A 20,493-nucleotide genomic window follows, 5' to 3' on the forward strand; every position below is an offset into this window, starting at 1 on the left:
CCTCCCTGCCACAACCACCCCCCATCCCACCTACAGTCCTCTGCAATCCAGAGGCCCAGTGCTTGGCAGCCGCCCTGACCACACGCTGAACTGCCACATGTTGTGTACAGAGTCCACCCCTCGACTCACCAACCCCTGCCTTATTTCTAACCACATCGCCCCCTGCTCCACGTGGGCTAGATACTACTGTTCTCCTCTTACTAATATACTGTGGAATTGTGTCTCTCTATGCCAGCGCCAAAAAGCTAACCATTGCAATATGGTGCGTTCCGAATGAGGAACAGGGTCAGTTTAAATGGAAAAGAAGCCTTATTTTGTGAAATTAACATCATAAATCTTGCAGACACTGCCTTGACATGTGTCCACTAAGAAACCTTCAATAATTTCAGCTTTATGAGCAGCATCTGCTACAGTTTCACTGTCATGGCCCCTACAGCCCCCCACCCACCCAGGAGGTTGCAGGTGACTGAGCGCTGTGTTTTTGTGCAAGCTGCAAAAGGGCAAACACATGCACACCACACCTATCCGCTTTGAGATAGCAACAGCAGCATGATATTCAAGGTAAAAAAGTGTGAAAATCATTTTTTCTTAAAAGAAAGTCTGCATTCAAGGCAATTGCCTGCAAGCTGCGGTTACACTTCTGTCAGATTAGAGGACTGTTGCTCAAATGTAAGCAAGCAAGTTAGAATAACTCTAATTTCTTCACTGTAAATAAACACTGTAATTGCACTCTGAGCTTACTCTCACTGTCTTTGTGCAATTAGTCCAGTTAAAAACAACTGTGGTTAGCCGGGTGAGTTCAACAGTTGCCAATGAGAAGCTGCTGAACCAGGGGGTGAATTTTCTCAGTACTTACAGGGATCTTATGAGTTTTAATCATGTGATCAAACTCCTCATTAATCTGTTTGTATTTCTCCTCAGTGCGTGGGGTGAGGAGAAGAGCAGACTCGAGCTCCGGGCTCTCGCCGCCCTTGTTCTCCTTCTTGTTTAATGCCTGGCCAGGTTCCACAACCAGAGAAAAACGAGGTGGGGGAAACATGAAGACATGAAGGAATGAAGAGATGACGAGGACATGGAGACGAAGTGACAGAAGCAGGCATCGAGGGAAAAATAAAAAGGGGGAGGGGGAAGAGAGGAAAAGAGAGGTGAGAGAAAGGCTCTGGGTTCAATGACAATTACTTACACACAGTCTCTGTCTGCTGATCATCAGATCAATGTCCTCGTTTATTTTCCTGTACTTGTCCTCGGACTCGGGGCTGTGGCCCACCGAGTCATCTGCGTCTGGGTCTGGGCTGTCACAGCCGTTTAGGCCCTTCTTTCTCAACGTCTGAAAACAGAGCAGTTGCACAACATATTTCAAGGGGTTTTTTCAAGGGGTAAACACAAATCCCAAATAAAAAAACCTTCAACTTTATTTCATTTTCAGAAAATGAGCCTTAAAACCACATTCTATGCTCTTAAGAATTGTATGCTTTTAAGAATTGTTCCAGGTAAATTTTTAGACCACCCATTTTGGAATGTTCTCATCTAACCTGTTAACACGGAGTGATGGACCACAGGATGTTTTATGAACAAACTAACATTCAACTTAACATGTAGAATGGTACAGATGGCTTAATAACAACCAGCAACAAGATGTCACAAATAGTCATAGACTTTAAGAAGTAAAAAAAATGAAAAACACAATAAAGATGAGGTGTGGAGCTGCAGTTTGCAGAGCCTTGCAAATGTATTTAAACTTGTTCGCATTTTGTCACATTAGATCTAAAAACTACAAAGGATTTGTTGAAAAATGAAGCAATAGAGACACACAAAGAAGTTCATAATTATGAAGCAAAATTAAAAGCATACTTAACTGAAAAAATGTTTAAAGTCTAAATTTGAAAGAGCCTTAATATGTGTGGTGTGCATTTGTAAACTTTTTGGAGCGCTCTTTCACTGTGATTACACATTTTATGGTATGTGTCTTCGGGTTTTGCACATCTAGACACTAACAGTATTGGCCTTTCGTCTTCACAACAGAGCTCAAGCTCAGTCAGACCTTTATTTATTTTGTCCGGGATTATCCCTTATATATTTCTATCCATCTTTCCATCTACTCTTACCAGCTTTGCTTTACCTGCTGAAGACAAGCATCCCCACAGCATGATGCTGCAACTGCCATTTTTCACTATGGAGATATTGTGGCAAACTGCAAATCGGAGCTCCTAGACATTTCTTTCAGCAATGGCTTTGTTTTTGCAACTTTTTCATAAAGGCCAGATTTGTGGAGCGCACAACTATAATACTTGCACACTCTGAGCTTAAATTACACAGAGTTAGCCTCAGTCCTCTCCTTAGGTGATGTCTGGAGGAACTTAGTTGTACTGGATTTCATTCAGAAGTTTCAGAGTAAAATGGGCTGAATATAACTGCAAGCCATACTCTTCAGGGGTGGTTAGTTTCATAAAAATCTATATTAAGCACGTTATTGTCTTGGTCTATTACACTAAACAAAAAGCTGTTGTTACATGACAAAATGTAAAAAGTTCAAAGTTTCAAGGCACTATATATGTGCCATTAAGGACGGCAGTTTCTTGTTTTGGCCACCTGATGGCCACCTGCCCCCATTAGAGTGGGCAGCAAAACAGCAGAAAACTACTCACTAGCTCACCACTCCCTCTAACTGGAGGAGAGACGAAGACAAAGAAAGCTTTAGGGAGAAGGAGAGAGAGCCACATCTGTCCTTTTTTTCTTTTTAAAGGAGTTGTTGACATCCTTAACAACAGGGATGTGTTTCACAGTACATTACATTGCGTGATAGCGTGAGCGTATGCCTGGATTGCAACGATAGGTGCTGTGCTCATTTGCCTTGTAAGGTGGGGAGACAAAGACCGAGCGGGAGAACAGAAAAGTACAGTAGCTGACAGTTACAGATCTCATCAAACACACCCCCTCCTCCCACTCTTTTCCATCCAACACCCCCCATTCCCTCTCTCCTCCTGGCTTTAATAAAGGGAGATTAGTCTACAGGAGGAATATCATGGGCCTGCTCCTGTCTGTGCAGTCGTCGCTTCACACAGCACTCTCCTACTTTCATCTGAAGCTCCATATCAGACAGACGTAATTAAATTTACTTTAGCACACCCTGTATTTGATGCTGATCAAGTGTGTGTGTGTGTGACTGCTTGTGTATGTATGTGGGAGGGGAAAAAATGGGAATGAGTCTGTGTTTGCATGCGCATGTGTGGGTATGTGAGAGTGGGTGTTCGAGCCAGGCAAAAAAACAAAAGAAAGAAACAGCGACCGAGGAGTAAGGAAGGGAGATGGATGCTAAGATAAGTTAATCTCTGTGAACTTCTCTCTCTCATTTGTTTGTCTCCGCCAGTTCTCACTCACTGAAGCGATACAAGTGTGAGCAACTCCATCACAAGCAGCTGCAGAAATGACAGGAGCGATCTGCCTGCTTAGAAAACAAATAACAATCCAGTTATCTCTTATGTCAGCACAACAAAGGCCTGTTTAGAGTGTGGTTTTAGTGAACTTAGAGGGCCGCTTTTGTGTGTGTGAGATAACTGTTTGATTCTCGAAGTGTCTCGTGGCTGAGGCAGCTACTGTAAGTGTGTCAACATTCGCTGGTTCTTCGTTTTTTTCTCCAAATCCTCCCTCGGCCCCTAGAGTGGAAATCTGGAATTCTGAATTTAAAAGCGTTTCTCTTATCTTTTGACAGTCTTCAGGAAATCACACCAAACAAATCAGCTAAGGCGATGCAGGAGACCTGCAGTGAATCAGGCACTCTTGCTCTATTAGAGCAGGCTATGTGGAAAGAACAAAGGGGTGACAGAGGTTCAGCACGCTGCGTTTTTGTTTTTAGGAAAAGGCGTCAGATATAAAAAAGTTTTCGATTTCTTCTGCCGAGCCTCATCCGTGATCTTGGTGATGCATCACATCATGCTGACAAGAGCTGAACTGCTGGCCTTTCCATGGTTAATAAGAGAACACAAGTACCAACAACTTTCTTCCCACCAGCACAGATTTCCACCTACTGCCACTAGAGCGGAGAGCACTAGGGATTCAATTCCATTCTTGGAAGAACAGCAGTGCAGCAATGTGGGAGGACAAGAGCAGAGGCAGGGCCAAAGGTCTCACCCATATGGGGTAACTGAGCTGGTTGTTCTGCAGGGGGTTGGGCAATCGTTGCACTGGGCATTGATGGGGTGCAGGCAGCCAGGACACAAGTGTTATATGACTATGAAGCATGTGGCCCAGGCTTAGCTCTCTAGCAGGACTAAACATATATGGGGAAGTGTTCAAGGATGCTATGTCACCTATCCCAGTTATGTCCACCTGTTTGGTGACATCACAACTGTTGCCAAAGACTGACATACAGCGCAACAACCAATTGGATTGTATGTGGCCATAAATGGACCCCTCACTCTTGTGCCCTACTTTTGCCATCATATGTTTTTTTAATCATGTTTAAACTTGTTGCTCTATTTATTATTTGAAGGCAACATCAAATCCTTTCCAAAGGGTCACGGTTAGTTATTAAGTGGACAAGGCAACACAATGTCAAGAAAAATAACTTGTTACTAGGGAAAAATGTATGGTAGGATGACCTGTCCTCAGGAAATGTTGGGCCAGAATTAGATTCTACCAGTACAATAACCATGAGTAAATGGTTTTATGGAATCCGAGTATTTATTTCATAACAAATATGTATTTTCAAAAACAGAAATGCTGAAAAAAATCATTGATCCTTGCAGTTAGAATAGTTAAAGAAGCACAAATCAATCAGACAATATTTCTTTGATTGGCTGGTCAAATCATGACAAATCAGATTTGTTTCTCCTGTTCATTAAATGCATGAAAACTAGGAACTTCCAACTAACAGCAAGCACTTCTAAGGACTATCAAGTGAACCAAAGATGGGAACTGAACCAATGACAGGGACAACATGTTGAATAGCTCGCAGCGTCTTGTAAAAGAGCAGTTTGGTTAAAACACCAAGGTAAAAACAGAAACTCTAAGTCTGCATATGTTTGGTGGGGCATCTTTGTAGGGTTTTGCTGTGAACAAGCCGACTGAAGGGGGGTGTTATCTCTTCTTCTTCTTGTGTGCTTCTATTCCCTCCTGGTTAGTGCCAGTTTCTGGCAATACCACATCCAGTCAGCAGCTGTTGTAACTGCATGATGGTATCCAGAAGTTTTGTTCCAGTTTTAAAGTGCAGTGTGAATTTGAAAATGTGTAAATTTTCTTTTGCAAATCCCCAGGATTATCCTGATGTGAAAGTTACCTTAAGTCAATAGGTGGGCCTTTTTTTCGTTTCCACTTCATGACAGATGTATATTCCTTTTAAGAAATGGCAAACTGTAGTAGCTTTCTTGTACAGAGCAACAAATAGGGGAGTGGTAACACACTCTAAGCTCCATACAGCCAGAGAAAACTCTGGTCACTGTGGCACTTCCTCTGTCACCTCATTAAGACTTAAACCACAGGAATGGTATAAAAGAACATTTTATTTTAAGAATATGTAAATTTTTAAAACACCTTATCTGCTACACTCTTATAAGGACAGAGAAACAAAGACCAAATTTGACCAAAGTGTGAAATGTGGAAAAGGTGAGTAAGGAGTGAGTAGGAGAGAATGATGACTTCAGACGAAAAACAAAAAGAATGCGTCTAAGAATACACTCACGTTGATGTGTATTACACAGAGAAAGTCCAGTAAATGTTCAAGATAGAGGACCGGAAATGAGAATGATATGGTTAAAAAATGGCAAAAAAGCTGTTTCTTCTTGCTTCGCTAAATGTCTTTCTCTTTGTCCCCTTTGGGGGCTTGCTCCTAATTAAACTCCTTCTTCATGATGCTCCCTTATGACTCCACTCACAGGGCCTGTGTGAAGCATGCACAGCATAGACAAGGTGTCCTACATACTTGAGACGCAGCGTCTCAGTGGTATCCTTCAGCTTTGCACCTTCAGCCAAGCTGGCCTAGACTTCTCTGGTGTAGGAGGAACCATTAGACAGCATTGAGAAAACTAAGAGAGGTGACTAGAGCTAGAAAGAATCAGGAGCATGCTTGTTCAATAAATAAACACATTCATAATGTCATTTGCTAGGAGTTCTGTAATGTTTTAATAACAGGACAAAAATAGCTAAATGTAATAGTTTGGGTGGTAGGTGCCAACTTAATGTCGCTCTCAAGCAAAACAGCGGAGGATATTTGGGTGTGAATTCTCAGTGGCCCCAGGGGGTCTGCTAGGGACAGATGACGCCTGCCCAGAGCTCCCGCCATACCAGGATCCGTCTGCTCGGCAGTCTGCCACCCTGCTCACCCTCTCTGTCCTTCTATTCGTCTTTCTGCCCCCCTGTCTCAGTCTCAGTCTGCTCCTCAGTCTGTCTTGGTCTTGCCGTCACTGTCCTGCTCCTCACATTTTCTGCACTTCAACTGTGTCTTGAACGGAATTTGAATCAAAACACTGATGACTTGATGGGTACATCTTTATTTCTGATAGACTCTGGCCTATTGATGGGTTGTGTTTGGAAAGAGCTTCAGTACTGACAGTTTCTCCTCTACAGTTATCTTGGCAGTGGCTGAAGGGTCTGACACATTCAATATTGTGTTTATGGCTACTGGTGACAGCCGGGCCAGTGAATGTTTTTCAATGTCCTCAACCCATTGACTGACAGCACCAGTGCAAAAACAAGCTACAAAAACAACCCATTTATAGGAGACATTTTTATATGCGGTAAATGGTAAAATTATTTCTGAAGATACTTTTAAAATGAAACCAAGACAGAGCATAATACCTGATTTCCCATATAATGAAGTTATTTCAAGGTTTTATAGCTAAAGCATACGGCAGGCTGAATTTTAAAGCATCATGCCTAGCCAATTTTCACAGAACAGACAGGGGAGATGACATTGCCCTTCATTGAAACCTCTTTCATTAAAAAATGAAGAAAAAAAAAAACATCTACATAAAGACATCTACTGATGTCTAAATATGGCTGGTAGTTGTTTGTGATCATATGAACTAACCAGGAATGACTTGGCTAGACCAAGGCTAAATTTGGATGCTATCTAGATATTAAAAAAAGTTAAAAGTTCAATGGATTTTTTTGAGCTAAAGAAAGGCAAGGACTGGATAACCTTAAAACTTAAGCTTTAAGAAATTAACTACAGAAAACACACATTAGTGGGTAAACCTTGTTTTTTTGTTAACAATGGTGGAGACAGAGAATTATTCATACTTTAAGAAATGTTTGGACTACCCAGATATATAAAAAAAAAAACAAAAAAAAAAAACTTATACTCTTGTGGGTCTTTCCATAAAAAAATTAAACATGTTTTGTGAAAAATGTGTGAAGTAGGTGTTGCTTTGATGCACATTTGCTTTTATTTTTTCTGACATGGTGAGTTTGTTTTATGTTTATGCCTTACTTGCAGATCCCCTGACCATCTTGAGATGAAAGTTCAGTGCTCTATGCACAGTCTATCGCCCTCTATTGCCCTCAAATGGTATTATAGATATATTTACTAAATTAACCACCTGCAATTTGGAGTCACTTTAAGCATTCATCATGCAGAACTGAGTCTCATCAGTGAAGACAGAACATTTGCAAAGAGTTTCATAAGATGATGTTAGTTTTGGATTACTGCTACAATATCAGATGCATAGGAAGGTGATGCTGGAGTTGTATTTATATTTACATACAATAGCATGGCTTCCTACACTAAAACACAACCCAGACACAGATTAGAGTGGTTGAGTGAGAAAATGTAATGTATAGCTTCAGTACAGCAAAAAAGCAATAGGAAATGTACAGTAAAATTCAGCTGAATAATATTACAAACCCTAGCTTAAATTGTGATTAAAATCAAGGAAAAAAGTTTTGAAAGACCACAAGAAGCATGCTTTATTTAACCAGCTGACAAACTTCATTGAGTCAGAGCATGCTAGTAAGGTGTAATGTGGTTTAATGTTTCTAAGGGTGAGGCAAGTAAGAGAAACACTGTCTCTTCCCATTAAGAAGGTAAGTCTGAAGTGGAAAAGTTGTGGATTAAGAGCTTCCAGCATCAGTGGACAATCAGGGTGGCCTTAGTGTCAGCGGGAAAGAAGTAATAATATGTTTGAAATGTGCTTTTATTCCCTATATTTCTATTTGATTTTAAATTTGGGCCTGTTTGGTCTTATTCTTGGTTGCTCTAATTTTTTGTCTGTTTCTCGCTGTCTCGCACTCTCTTTCTCTCTGCGCTTTTCAAAGCAAAGGGAACATCAGAGGAATCAGGCTGGCTTAGTTTATTGGAAGCAGATGGCAGACCAAAGGCAAGAGGGCCACAGTTTCATGAAGCGCAGTTTGAACATGCCAAGACCATGTCGAGGGGCATGCCCACGGATGACGGCGCCGTAGTGTGTGTATCTGTGTGAGCGATTTGGGGCTAGATAGCGGATTTAGTAGGTTACCAGCCTGAGAAGTGGGGCCCCTAATCACAGTGTGTCCCTACAATTTTTTCACTCATCTCTGCATCTAGTATTCACTGGTTGAGATTACTATTGTTTCAGTTACTTTTAAAAGATTCAGTACCTTTAAAGTACCTGATTGATGGTATTTGTAGAAATTGTGATGGTAACTTATGTGGTTTCTGGCTGTAGAGATGACTCTAAGACAGTTCTAAAATGTATGAAGAGAATAAAAGATTAAGCTTTGAGCAACAAAGAGTTATCCACATTTCCTCAGACTATGTGTCTCCCCCCCCCACACACACACAGAGTTTTAGCTAGCCAGTACACAGCAGAATACCAGATGGTGCAGTGTTTCCCATATGGAAGAGGCACACACTTAGCACATGTCAGAATCCAACACTGTTTGCTGCAGCAGCATCCCGGCCCCAGGAACAAAGTGGTCATTCAGACTTGTCACTACACTGTATAATTAGCCAGATAGACATTATGACACACAATGCCAGCTCAGTGGAACTGCATAAAGAGGGCACTTATGTGTTCACCCTTAGCCTGGCCATCTTTCATCCCTGTCTATACCCCAGTTGTAAAATACTTCTCTATTCAAATGAGAATGGATCCATATGAGCTTCTGATGAGGAGCAGAAAATCAATTAGCCGAAGCTAAACTGTGTGTGTTTTTCTCCCAAGTGTAGATTTACAGGCTTTATATACGCAGTAATGGGATATGACCAGTTTATGTCAGAGATGCAATTCCAGATGTGATACAATCATGTCAATACAGCTTTAAATTACAGACTCAAATGTAATATGCAGTGACAGTGTAGTCGAATATCTCCAGCTGTCTTTGGATGAAGATCTCAAGCCCTCTTCTAGCCACTCTTTGTTCCTACTTTGTGGTCCCCCCCCACTCCCCCCCAGCATTACTAATCTTCACTTAGCGTCTTTTGTCTCTCTGTCTCTTATCGTGTGGCACCATAGCAGGAAAAGAGAGCTGGAGGGGGGCCTCGGGTAACAATGACCGGCCCGCTGACCTCTATATTGTGACCTTGAGTTTCCACACTCAAGAGAGAAGAGAAAAGGGGAAGGGGTGGGAGGGTACTCCAGGCAGGGCAGGGAATGCCATCTTTATAAATAGATCTACACTATTCTAAAAAAAATTTCCACAAATAGTTTCAAAGCACAGGGCATCTTAATGACTGGCGTGAATTGTTTTGGGCTGTACAGTGGAAAAGCCTTGCCTTTTTGGCAGCGTGGCCTCAGAAGTGGCCTGCCTTTTGCACTGCTGCCTCACCACAGGGACCGCATATTGGCACATTTCAAACAGTCTATTTTTAAAACCTCCCTTTTGTTGTTTTGTGAGTACCTCAAACTTCCGCTTTGGTATTGACCCTAAAAAACACCTCTCACAGAGATCCAAGTGGTATAATTTCTTGTCTGAGGTTCTGCTTTTCTGGTCAGCAGGAATCTGATGTACAAAAAAAGTGCTGAGCCTGTAGATCACATATATTATCTACCATCTTGTTTAACTTTTCTTAGGTCAGCAAAGGCATACAGTCTATAAAACAGGAACTCAGTAAACGTCTGATGCCGACGCCTCTGTCGTTGTCAGTTTTGTCTTTAAAAAAATGCTTACACCTACTGACAAAGATGATATAACGTTCTACAAATTATTTTACAAATAAATACAAAGTATTTTTCTCTGTAATAAGAAGAGTTTTGAAAATAACCAGTCAGGGACACTCTGAATTATGGGAATGAGAGAGAGAGAGAGAGAGCAACATGATAGATAAATAATAGACTTCTTATTCAAGGATCAAATGTTTCAAGGCACCGCGAGGTCTCACATCGACGGCCTTCTGGATGCGGTCGCCGACGGGCAAACCTTCTCGGTCGATCTTCAAAAAGCAAAGGAGTAAGAGAGAGAGCGAGACTGAGACAGAGGATTGGATGAATACTCGGACACTTTGCTTACTCACTCCTTCAGTGCCTAAAACAACCCCAACCGACCCAGCCTAAAACACAAGGAGGGGGAAATTGAAGAGAGAGAAAGAAAGTGATCCCAGTCCTTTTGTTCTATCCCTTCCTGGCAAAACACAGTCAGCTATATTTAGCTTCACCACACTCTATTTTTAGGCCTCTATCACTTTTTTGAGACGCTTATTAGAAGGAGAAAACATCAAATGAAGTGTGGCAGTTTTGGGGGTGGTAAGTTTTGTGGTGACATCAATTTGTTTTGTCAGTTCCATGACTGCGAAGCATACATTTAGGGGAACCAACAAATCTGTGTTTTAAACATCAAGTTTAAAAGTTAAAATGGGCTGGAACAGAGAGGACTGAATATAATACTCAATACCTCCACATTTTGTAGTAAAAAGTGAAATCTCATAGCTTCATGGTAACTTTGGTAAATGTCACTACCTTACAGAGCCTTGAAAAAGTGTTCCTACATTTTGAGCTTTTCACATTTTGTCATGTTACAATCACAAATGTTTAAAAGCAAGGTCAGCTTGTAAAAATACCTCAAGTACTGTTAAATCATTTAAGAAATGAAGAGTATGAAACAGCTGTAAACCCTCCAAGTTATGGCTGTTTACCTAAAATGACAGGCCCGCCAACGAGAGCAATAGCCAGAAAAACAGTCAAGACGCCCATGGTAACTCTGGAGGAGCTACAGGGATCCATAGCTCAGGTGGGAGAATCTGTTGAAAGCATAGCTATTAGTTTTGCACTCCACAATTCTGGTCTTTATGGAAGGACACAATTATTGAAGGAAAACCATAAGAAGTCCCATTTACAATTGGCTACAACCCCTGTAGGTCACACAGCATACATTCTGAAAATGGTGCTCTGGTCTAATGAGACAAACATTTTATTTTTTGACCTACATGCAATGTGTAGAGGAAAACAAACCCTGCACAACATTCTGAATACACCAACCTCAGTGTAAAGCATGGTCGTGGCAGCATCATGGTATGGGAATGCTTTTCATCAGCAGGCTTAGGGAGTGGAGTACCATACCAGTCATTCCTGGAATAAAACCTGTTAGAGGTTGCAAAAGACTTGAGGCTTGCCTGTAGCTTCATCTTCCAGAATCCAACCCTAAATATATAGCCAGAGCTAGTTCAAGCACATTTATGTGCTATAGCGGCCAAATCAACGTGCCGACCAAAATCAAACTGAGAATCTGACAAGACTTGATGTTTGCACATGCTATCCATACAACCTGATTGGCTCTGAGTTACTAAAGTGGAATGAAAAAAACTGTCTCTACATGTGCAAAGCTTGTAAGACATACTGCAAAAACGTGTAGTATTTACACGTTTTTATTTACTTATTTATTTTTAAAAGTATTTACTGCGAAAGGTGGTACAACAAACAATTGATTCAGGGCAGTACAAATTCTGAACTTTTTCCTTCTTTGCAAGGTATTTAGAATTTTAATTACAATGCATTCAACCCTATACAGTAGTTAGCGACTATACCCCCTTCTTCTTTCAGCCAGTGTGTGATACCATGTGCAAAATCTGCCATCCAAATCTTTGTTTTAACAAACTACGATATCCTTAGCTTGCCAATGCCACAAGGTTAATTTACTTAGTCCCTCAAAGCAGCTTCAGCTCTTAATCCTCGTCTCACCAGCAAAAACAAGTCTTGTTGTCGATCGCTAGTAAACACTGAGGCACTGTGAATGCTGTGACAACCTCCACCCCGTGTTACGCCACATGTGCCCTATTCTGAAACCGCAGAACGGCTGCACGCAAAATTACAGTGGACAACTGAAAAGCACAGAAGATATGATATGACCCCCGCTATTTCTCTTGGATGCTGACACATGTAAAAGTAATGGAGGATAAATTACATTCAAGTCCAAGTAATTATACAGTCTATGAGAGCCATGAGAAGAAGCCATTCAGTGAAGCCGATCAACACAGAAAACTCCCCAAGGCTAATGTTCTCCACGCTGTTTAGAAACTAAATAAGCACACAGAATAGCATACATGCTGGAAAATATTTTCACAAGAGAGCAGCAGAACACGAGCACACTGGCAGCTCAGATGAGAAGATCACATGTCGTGTTGACTTGCAGGAATTTTATGAGAAAATAGAGAAAAGAAGGACAGAGTTAACAAAAAAGACATTTTTGAGGTTATCAAACTTATCTAAACAATACTTTGTACTATTCTGAAAAAGCACCTCCTGTTGCAATGTGAACTGAACTGGTGTAGGTGCACTGTCTCCTAGAAATACCTGGCTTGATGTGCTTTCTCTTTATGTTTCTTCATTTGCACTCCCCCACAGCACCACCCCCTCCCTCACACTCTTCCTCCTTCTCTGGTGGACTGTCACTGGGATGAAATCACACCTGTGCTTCTCACACGTCTTGGTACATGGGTGAAACATACGCAGGGTGAAACATGGTGAGGGAGCTTTGCTGAATCTCATTAGCCAAGCAGGTAGTCATTAACAGAATGACCTTTGGAAATAATTACCAGCCTTTCTCCCTCCATCCCTCTTTCCCTCCCTCCATCCTTCTCTTCTAGCACTAATCTGTCCCTCTTTCCCTTTCCGTCTCCATTCCTCATTCAGTAGTTCTTTAGAGAAAATATAGAAAGAGGAAATGAAAAAAAAAACAACAAAAAAAAACGCAGAGGTTAGGGTGCAGGAGTCAAGTCCCTGCTGCTGCTGTTTAAGATTACAGGCTGATCTGAACTTTCAGATTAGGTTAATCTGTTAGAAATGGGATAGGCCAGTGGCCCTCCTCTGGCACGCAGGCCGGTCACCTAAGTTTCAAGCTTCATGTGCCCCTCCATGTGATACTTCATCCACTGACACAAGCATGTGTGGTTCTGCTAGAGATCATCACAGCCCTCTTTTGGCCCTCAAAGCAGTTGTCACGGTTTTAATGTTACACAGCCAAACACACTAAAAGACAAAAGCTCAAACTGTACAACTGAATACAATTGATACAAGCATTACCTCCATTAAGGTTTTTTTTTCCACCACAGAGAAGACATGCACCCCCCCATCCACCTTCCACAAGAGGAACTAACCCTTTAGTTGCATGACAAACCTGCCTTCTTTCTTTCAGCACTAGGAAGAACAAGCATATTGTGGTGCAGGGATTTGGCAATGCCCACGAGTGTTGTTGGATTTGGGGGCCTTTCAATCACAGTATGAACCAGCCAACTCTGCTTAGGTTTGGGCTACAGCTGCAATCATCAGGATAGGAAAAAGAAAGGACTCTTTCATCTACTATGGAAATTATCAAACCCCCTTCGCACCAGAAAAATAAATCACCAATAATGTTGGAAACAGTGATTGTTGTTAAGTGTGAATAAAATAAGACTAAAAATGAGAAATGCCTCTTCTCTCTCATCTCCAAACACAGCTTTAATGTTTTACATATGTCCAGGAAGCCGATCTGGCGAACAGTGATTATGGGAAATCTATCTGCGTGTATATCTGTTTTATCTGGAGCCAGGTTCAGAGTGAGCCGTGGACCTGCCAGCAGGTCACACTTGAACCCTTCATGAACATCCAGAGATGATGGATCAGCGTCTCTGTTTGCTTTTATCAGCTGCGAGAGCCGATGAGCTTAGATGTCTCTTTGAATGCTTTTCGCTAATTAAGAGGACCTCCCCTTTTGTTTAGACAAGGCCTGATAACAGTGTACATTGTATTTATTACAGTCACTAGAGGAGTGTCAGTGAGTTAGGATCCCATTGTGGTATAAGAAATATAATAAAATGGAGGTATTAAAAATATACATGTTCTCAGTGCTTTAAATTAGATTTGTATTGAATGTGACTTATTTTCCAATTTGTGCTCAGAGGAGCATCAGCAATGACAGTTATGGTTCTACCATGAATCATGCCCTGGATGAGCCTCTCCCTCTGCAACTGACCATATTTTATTTTTTGAAAAGAAAAAAAATCTTTTGGTTTGTACAAGTCAAAACTGTGTTTATTTAAGAATTTGCAATCCTTGCTGAATAACAGCATTGACATATGCTCTTTTTTGGGTTTGTATTTTTGTGTTTGCAAACATTAAAGAAAAGGTTTCATAAGTCTGAAACTGTTTTAAATTGTTTAGTGTACAATAAAACAGTTTATATCTGACTAATGTTAAAGATTTTTAAACTAATAATACTATATACATATTCAATGTACATACATAGGTATGAACATAATAACCAAGTTAGACTATGCATTCTGATGAGGCTCCTTTGTCAGATTAAAAGTACTTTTTCAAAATAACAACCTTTAAGCAGAGATTAAACATACTTTCACAAAGCTCACATTTTTGCATTAAAAGTGTTTTGTATTGGTCTGATGTAATATTCTAATCCTAACTGGTGTGTTTTCAATTAGCTGTAAGCAGAAAAAAAAGTTTGTGCGTAATTAATTTATATAATGTGTTTCACTTTGTGAAACGAGTTGCTAAAATAAGTATAACTTGGCAATGTCTATTTATTTCAGGAAAAGTTCCTTTTTTTTACCAGAAGCCTCCTTATTATGTTGCATAGGTTAGCAACCATTTTTACTATTTCTTTTTAATGTGTAAATAAAACGTATAGAAACGTTCGTAGTTTTGTGCTTGATAACTGTTAGTTAATTTGACCTGTGAGTTCAATAAAGCTCAGAAGCTGCAAATACAGAAAAAAGCAAGAGCAGGTCACAAATGTTAAAATTTATTGACCTGTCTCACGCTTTGTTTCAGTTAACTTTTGAGTTGCACAATCACAAACACTACACACACATTCTGCTAATATGTATAAAACTGGAGGAGTTTGATGTTCAGATACAAAATCTCTCAAAAAACCCGCAAACTGAACTGAAAAACAATCCAAAATAAAAGGTGTCTTGGTCTAAACTAAATGGGGTGAGAGTTGTTGTGCAGATTTCTCAGTATATATTGAAATTACTCTTCACTTTAATGTCAATTTGGATGTTCTGTATCACCATCTTGTCTTACAGTGGTTACAGAGTGCACAACACAGAGAGCAGACCACTACACTTGTACTGCGAAGAAGCAACAGAAAACCTGTTTTTTAATAATAAAGTCTCACAGATAATAAAGTCTCACAGTGCTTGTGCCACTCCCAGTGAAACTATGACCCGGTTGCTGAACCATATAACCAATTTTAAAAATCACAGATGTGTTATGGTCAGTTTTTTGCTTTACATATAGCTGTATTTTCCAAGATAAGAATGTTTTTAAAATGAGTCATCGAGACACTTATTTTCTATCACCTCTATGTGTCTCAAACAAATATATACATGCATTGACTTCTAGAAAACGTAATAAAACCAAACTTAGAGAAAAGGTATGGTCAATCAAAAACTGGACTTAAAAGACAGAAAAAGAATGAGAGGGATCAGCCCTCGAGCCTCTTGTAAACATGCTGTTGCTAGAGAGGCAGTGCAACGTTTTTAGTGCCACTCTCAACAACGCTAATTATCAACCAAAGACATGCTAATTACATAGAGCTTTATTGCTAATGTAGCAGGTCTCTATGCCAGCCGCCCACACTGTGAGCTCTGTTCCCCCTACCTCTGCCTCTCCTCCTACTACAACTTCAGGCACAGCAGTAATACAGGGTGAATGATGCATACAGTTCAGTATGCTGCTGAAGACAAAAGCATGTACAATTCCAAGTAAGAAATGACACATATGGCATGACATGCATAAGATCATTTTTTTCGTGTGGGGAACATTAGTTATTCTACATCCCCAAATCCAGCTCTTCATTTTGTTATTGATCTCCTCCTCATCATCCATTCATCTGAACAGGAAGTCTGCTTTGCTCTTTCCTCCTCGCAAACTCAACAAGCCTCCCACGTTCTGGCATCTGTGACGTCACTAAACAGCATAGCACACGGCTTCCAGCGAAAAATCCTGACCCTTGCTTAGACCCCCTTCCCCCCTTCGAACCACAACAAACGTGCTAGTCTCTGCCCTGTGGCCAATCCCTTTAGCACACCGCAGCTCAGGCTGGAGGCCTCTTCAGATCGATTTCTCCAGCAGCGAGTTGCTCAAAAAGTGCACAGTCCTGTGGGGATCAAATTGTAGGTAGTGCTCTGTAGCGCTCTCCCCCGCTAGGCTCTTTAGCTTCTTTCCCCTGACACGGCTGTTTACATGTTAGCCATCCTGCGCTCTATAATGGAGACTCAGCTGAGGAAAGAGCTACAAAGAACTCTCGTCACATGCACTTGCTGAAACATGTGACAGCTCTCTTCTTGTGTTCAGCGGGGGCAGCTTTATCCACTGACTACATTGGCGGTGAAGAGCTAGGTGCATTAAAAACACCACTGCTCAAATGGACTCTAGCTTTTTAAACATATATCCTAAATTGATTAGTGTGACTTATAGAAAGCATAAAGCCCTGAGCAGATTAAACTTTTAAAAGTGCTTGCTAGTATGAATTATAGGTTGGTAATAAAGCAGGTCCTGCGAAAGCAAATAAATTGTCATGCTTTTCAGTACAGTCCATAATAATGCACCGTGTCCATTCCCGTTGTTTTCATCATTGAGGTTAGTCATATGTTGAGTGCTTAATGTAGGAACTGCATCAACACTCTTCACATTTGACTCAACCAAATGGAAATGTCTGTAAAACAATGCACTCCTGAAACTCGTAACTGGTTTTAAGGTTTCACTTAATGTAACATATTTGTTTATGCAGGTTTAAGCCTCTAAACATGTCCAGGCCTTATTAAATGAAGAATGGTAAAAGCATAAGACAAAAACCTTCCTGTCCAGAAGCCATTTTGTATTAGTATGTAATGTATGCAAATGACCAGTCTGTTGCTTAATAACTGGGCAACAAGTCCAGCAACAACCATATGAAAAGAAAAATATATCCCATGCTGTTTGATCATGTATCATTCTGAAAAGAGCCACAGAACAATGTGTGATATCTGTTTTTTTTTAAATTATTGATTTACTGACAGCTGTGTTCCCTTTGATGCGTTTCATGTTTAAGTGTCTGTCTTCCAATAACAGATTTAAATAAGCATATATGTGTTGTTTGTTAATTATGAACATAACATTATGCTGCTGTGTATTATTAATAAAAATACAACTATAAAGCATCTAACATTCCTCCAGCACAATGTCAACGATTTTTGAAATGAAGTTGCTCTGAAAAAAGGTTCCAAGCAGTTAATATCTCACATGCCGCAGATAACTCTCTCAACTACTTCATTCAGTATAAATCCAGATAAATTGACAGCAGAGGCTGAAACCAATGGCTAGTCCAAGAATGGACAAGACCAAAGCAGACTTTTACCATCTTAAAACAACTCCAACCTCAAAAACATCCCAGCGATTTTGAAAACCCTTTTTTAAACCTTTAAACCATTGCTACGTTTGCACTGGGTGGTTACTTAGACAGAAGCTGATTTACAAAGGAAATAAGAGGTAGGGCGCTGTGAACTAATAATACATTTACTGTTCAAAACATACATTGACAATGTTTCCGGTCAAAGTCACTGTCTGATATTATAGTAAAACTGTGTAAAAAGCCAAAATATTACTGGTTTAAGTGATCACAGTTTTATACTTTTATACTTCCTTAGTCTTCAATTAGGTTTATGCAGGTTATGTCATGTTTAGAGGTTAGAACCTGCATAAATTATACTTTGACTGGGAAGGTTTTAGATGTTCAGTTATATGTGGTATACAACCTCCATCTCCCATGTAGAATATCACCAGAATTCTCAGCTCAATGTCAGGTTTTGATATTGGCAATACTGCTAATCACTCAGAGGTAGGCACAAACACAAGGCAATAAAATTGATCTTTTAACTGCACCAGTGTTCTATTGCTTATTTGCATGTCCAATCATTTTGTAGTTTTTTTAAGAACATACATGTCCAATTTGACCTTGGCTCCTCTCTGATTAGCCATTAGTTTCACCCTCTACTAACTCATAAGATGAGTTAGTACAGGCTTTATTACCAACCTATAACTCATGACTAACTCATCTGAGTTTATATTAAGCGAAGACTCCAAGAGAGTGATCAACAATGCACAAGATGTTAACTGCTGATAAACCTTTAACATAATCTAAACAATGATGAACTATCCCTTTAAAGTTATGAAACTTGGCTTGTGGTGGCATGAGTAAAGAGAGGCCTGATAAAATTTGGTAATGAAAATGGTTTCCATTTAATTTAGCTGTATATTACACCATTGGGTCACTCTTAATTGTTTTATCAGTCATCATAAAATACATTTAACAAAAGTCAACATTTAGCTCAGATAACAGAACAAAAATACATTTAGGTCACTTCTGTGACTGTTTTTACCTTTGTCTCTAATCTGTGAACATAGACCACACGAGCACAATAAAACATACGCAAAATCTGCATATATACTATCATATGTAAGCGCCATATTTTTTTAAGGAATGCTTTGTATAGGTGTTGTGACATTTTCATATGTATGTAGAAAAATCACTTTAAATAACTTTGTATAACTGGCACAGTTAGATGATGGCACTGTAAGGGTACATCAGCAGGAGAGGGGAAAAGGGCAGAGCGAGATAAACTCTGTGTCAATGCATTTATGTCAGTTGCCCACCAGGCCTGACGGAGCTCCAGAAGCGGTTGTTGCATAACAGGTTTACCTTGGGAGCTTAAAGCTTCAGGAGGCTGCGGGCGTCATTTCCTGGTTGATCTACCTGCTATCTAGTGACTGAGCAGGCAGTGCTGCTTAACGCCGCCTTGAGCCACTTCGGTGACATGTGTCCAAAACAGGTCAGATCTACATCCTCCTCTTAGAGGCACATCAATGCTGACAACACACCAAGGGCAGGGCGCAGTGATTATACACCACAGGGGACAGGCTGAGAAGCCCAGATCAATAACAGACAACCTCTTGTTTGCAGGGAGGTTTAAACTGTACAAGGAGGCCATTTGAAGAAAAATATTTTCTTGAAATTAATGACATATTGCGAAGCTTAAAATGCCTTTTCTGAAAGAAATGATTGATATTGCTACCAGGCCCCTTGGGGAAGACCGACAAGCTATGGGAGCAATTATTTCTTGCACTCTGTTAGGTGTGAAGTCTAAAAAAGAGAAGTAAGGGTTGCTGAACGAGTCACAAGCACACCATCTGTCTGCTTGTGCGTTTGCGTGAGCTTGCATATGAGGGTATGTGTTTATGTCCATATTTGTGTGTGTTTTTTTTTTCTGGTAACATACCTCCACGATATCGGAGTTGGTCCTGCTCTCGTGCGGCTCGTTGTACTCGGTGTACTTGAGCAGGACCTTGTCCATGTCTGTGCTGGCGTACTGGAACAGCTTGTTGGTGCTGTTGAAGATGATCAGGGCAATCTCGCAGTCACACAGCACGCTCAGCTCGTACGCCTTCTTCATCAGGCCAAACTTTCGCTTTGTAAATGTCACCTGGGTGAGAGAGAAGAGGAAAAACAAAATTAGCAAGATTAAAGGAATGTTGATTCAAGCTGAGACGATGAAAAGATTTAAAGTTATGCTCACGGAAAGAATGAAATAAACTTGCAGTGGAAATGTTGCAATCAAATGCATTTAGTTAACTTTTTTAGATGTAGAGATTGTTGGGGGAAAAATCAGAGATTATGTACCAATCCTGCTGTAAACAGGAATTGACACAGAAATCTGACATTATAATGTTCTTCTCCAAAAAATATTTGCTCTAAGGGAAGTAAAATTAAAGTCAAAGTGAAGTTTCCTGATGGTTCAACATGCCCTGACTGTAACAATCTATCAACTGAATCATGAAAAAAAGAAAATAAAAAAGGAGGAACTGAAAATACTCTGTCTCAGTCAGATAACGGTAAAGAGGATCAGTTATTGCTTGTACATCAAAGATCACAGGGGCTTACTGTGGACCATATGTCAAGTTAAAGTTTCCCTCGCAAACAAGTTGAGTGTTCTGGCAAAATGGAAATAAGCAAAGTTCTAACTATTTCAGTCAAGTTTGGTTGTTGATGTGCCCAGTAAACCAGATTTTCCTAGTGCCTTGCAAAAGTATTAATTTCACCAGCTTCTGCTTC

At 40.4% G+C, this 20,493-nt stretch overlaps 1 protein-coding gene across 4 annotated transcripts in view; it reads right to left on the reverse strand.

Moving 5' to 3' along the window:
* The window catches only part of mef2cb (myocyte enhancer factor 2cb), a 90,595-nt gene that overhangs the window by 16,450 nt on the left and 53,652 nt on the right, over positions 1 to 20,493 (reverse strand). Inside the window, exons 4-6 of one of the 4 annotated variants that reach the window (XM_047381010.1) lie at positions 19,661 to 19,864; positions 1,184 to 1,327; positions 857 to 994 (exon numbers count right to left, since the gene is read on the reverse strand). In XM_047381010.1, coding sequence (XP_047236966.1) covers positions 857 to 994; positions 1,184 to 1,327; positions 19,661 to 19,864 — 486 coding nt within the window. Of the gene's footprint in view, positions 1 to 856; positions 995 to 1,183; positions 1,407 to 19,660; positions 19,865 to 20,493 lie in introns of those variants that run through there. The other 3 variants (XM_047381008.1, XM_047381007.1, XM_047381009.1) reach the window with 3 other exon arrangements.

Source organism: Girardinichthys multiradiatus, chromosome 12 (genome assembly GCF_021462225.1).
Source record: "Girardinichthys multiradiatus isolate DD_20200921_A chromosome 12, DD_fGirMul_XY1, whole genome shotgun sequence".
Taxonomy (NCBI): domain Eukaryota; kingdom Metazoa; phylum Chordata; class Actinopteri; order Cyprinodontiformes; family Goodeidae; genus Girardinichthys; species Girardinichthys multiradiatus.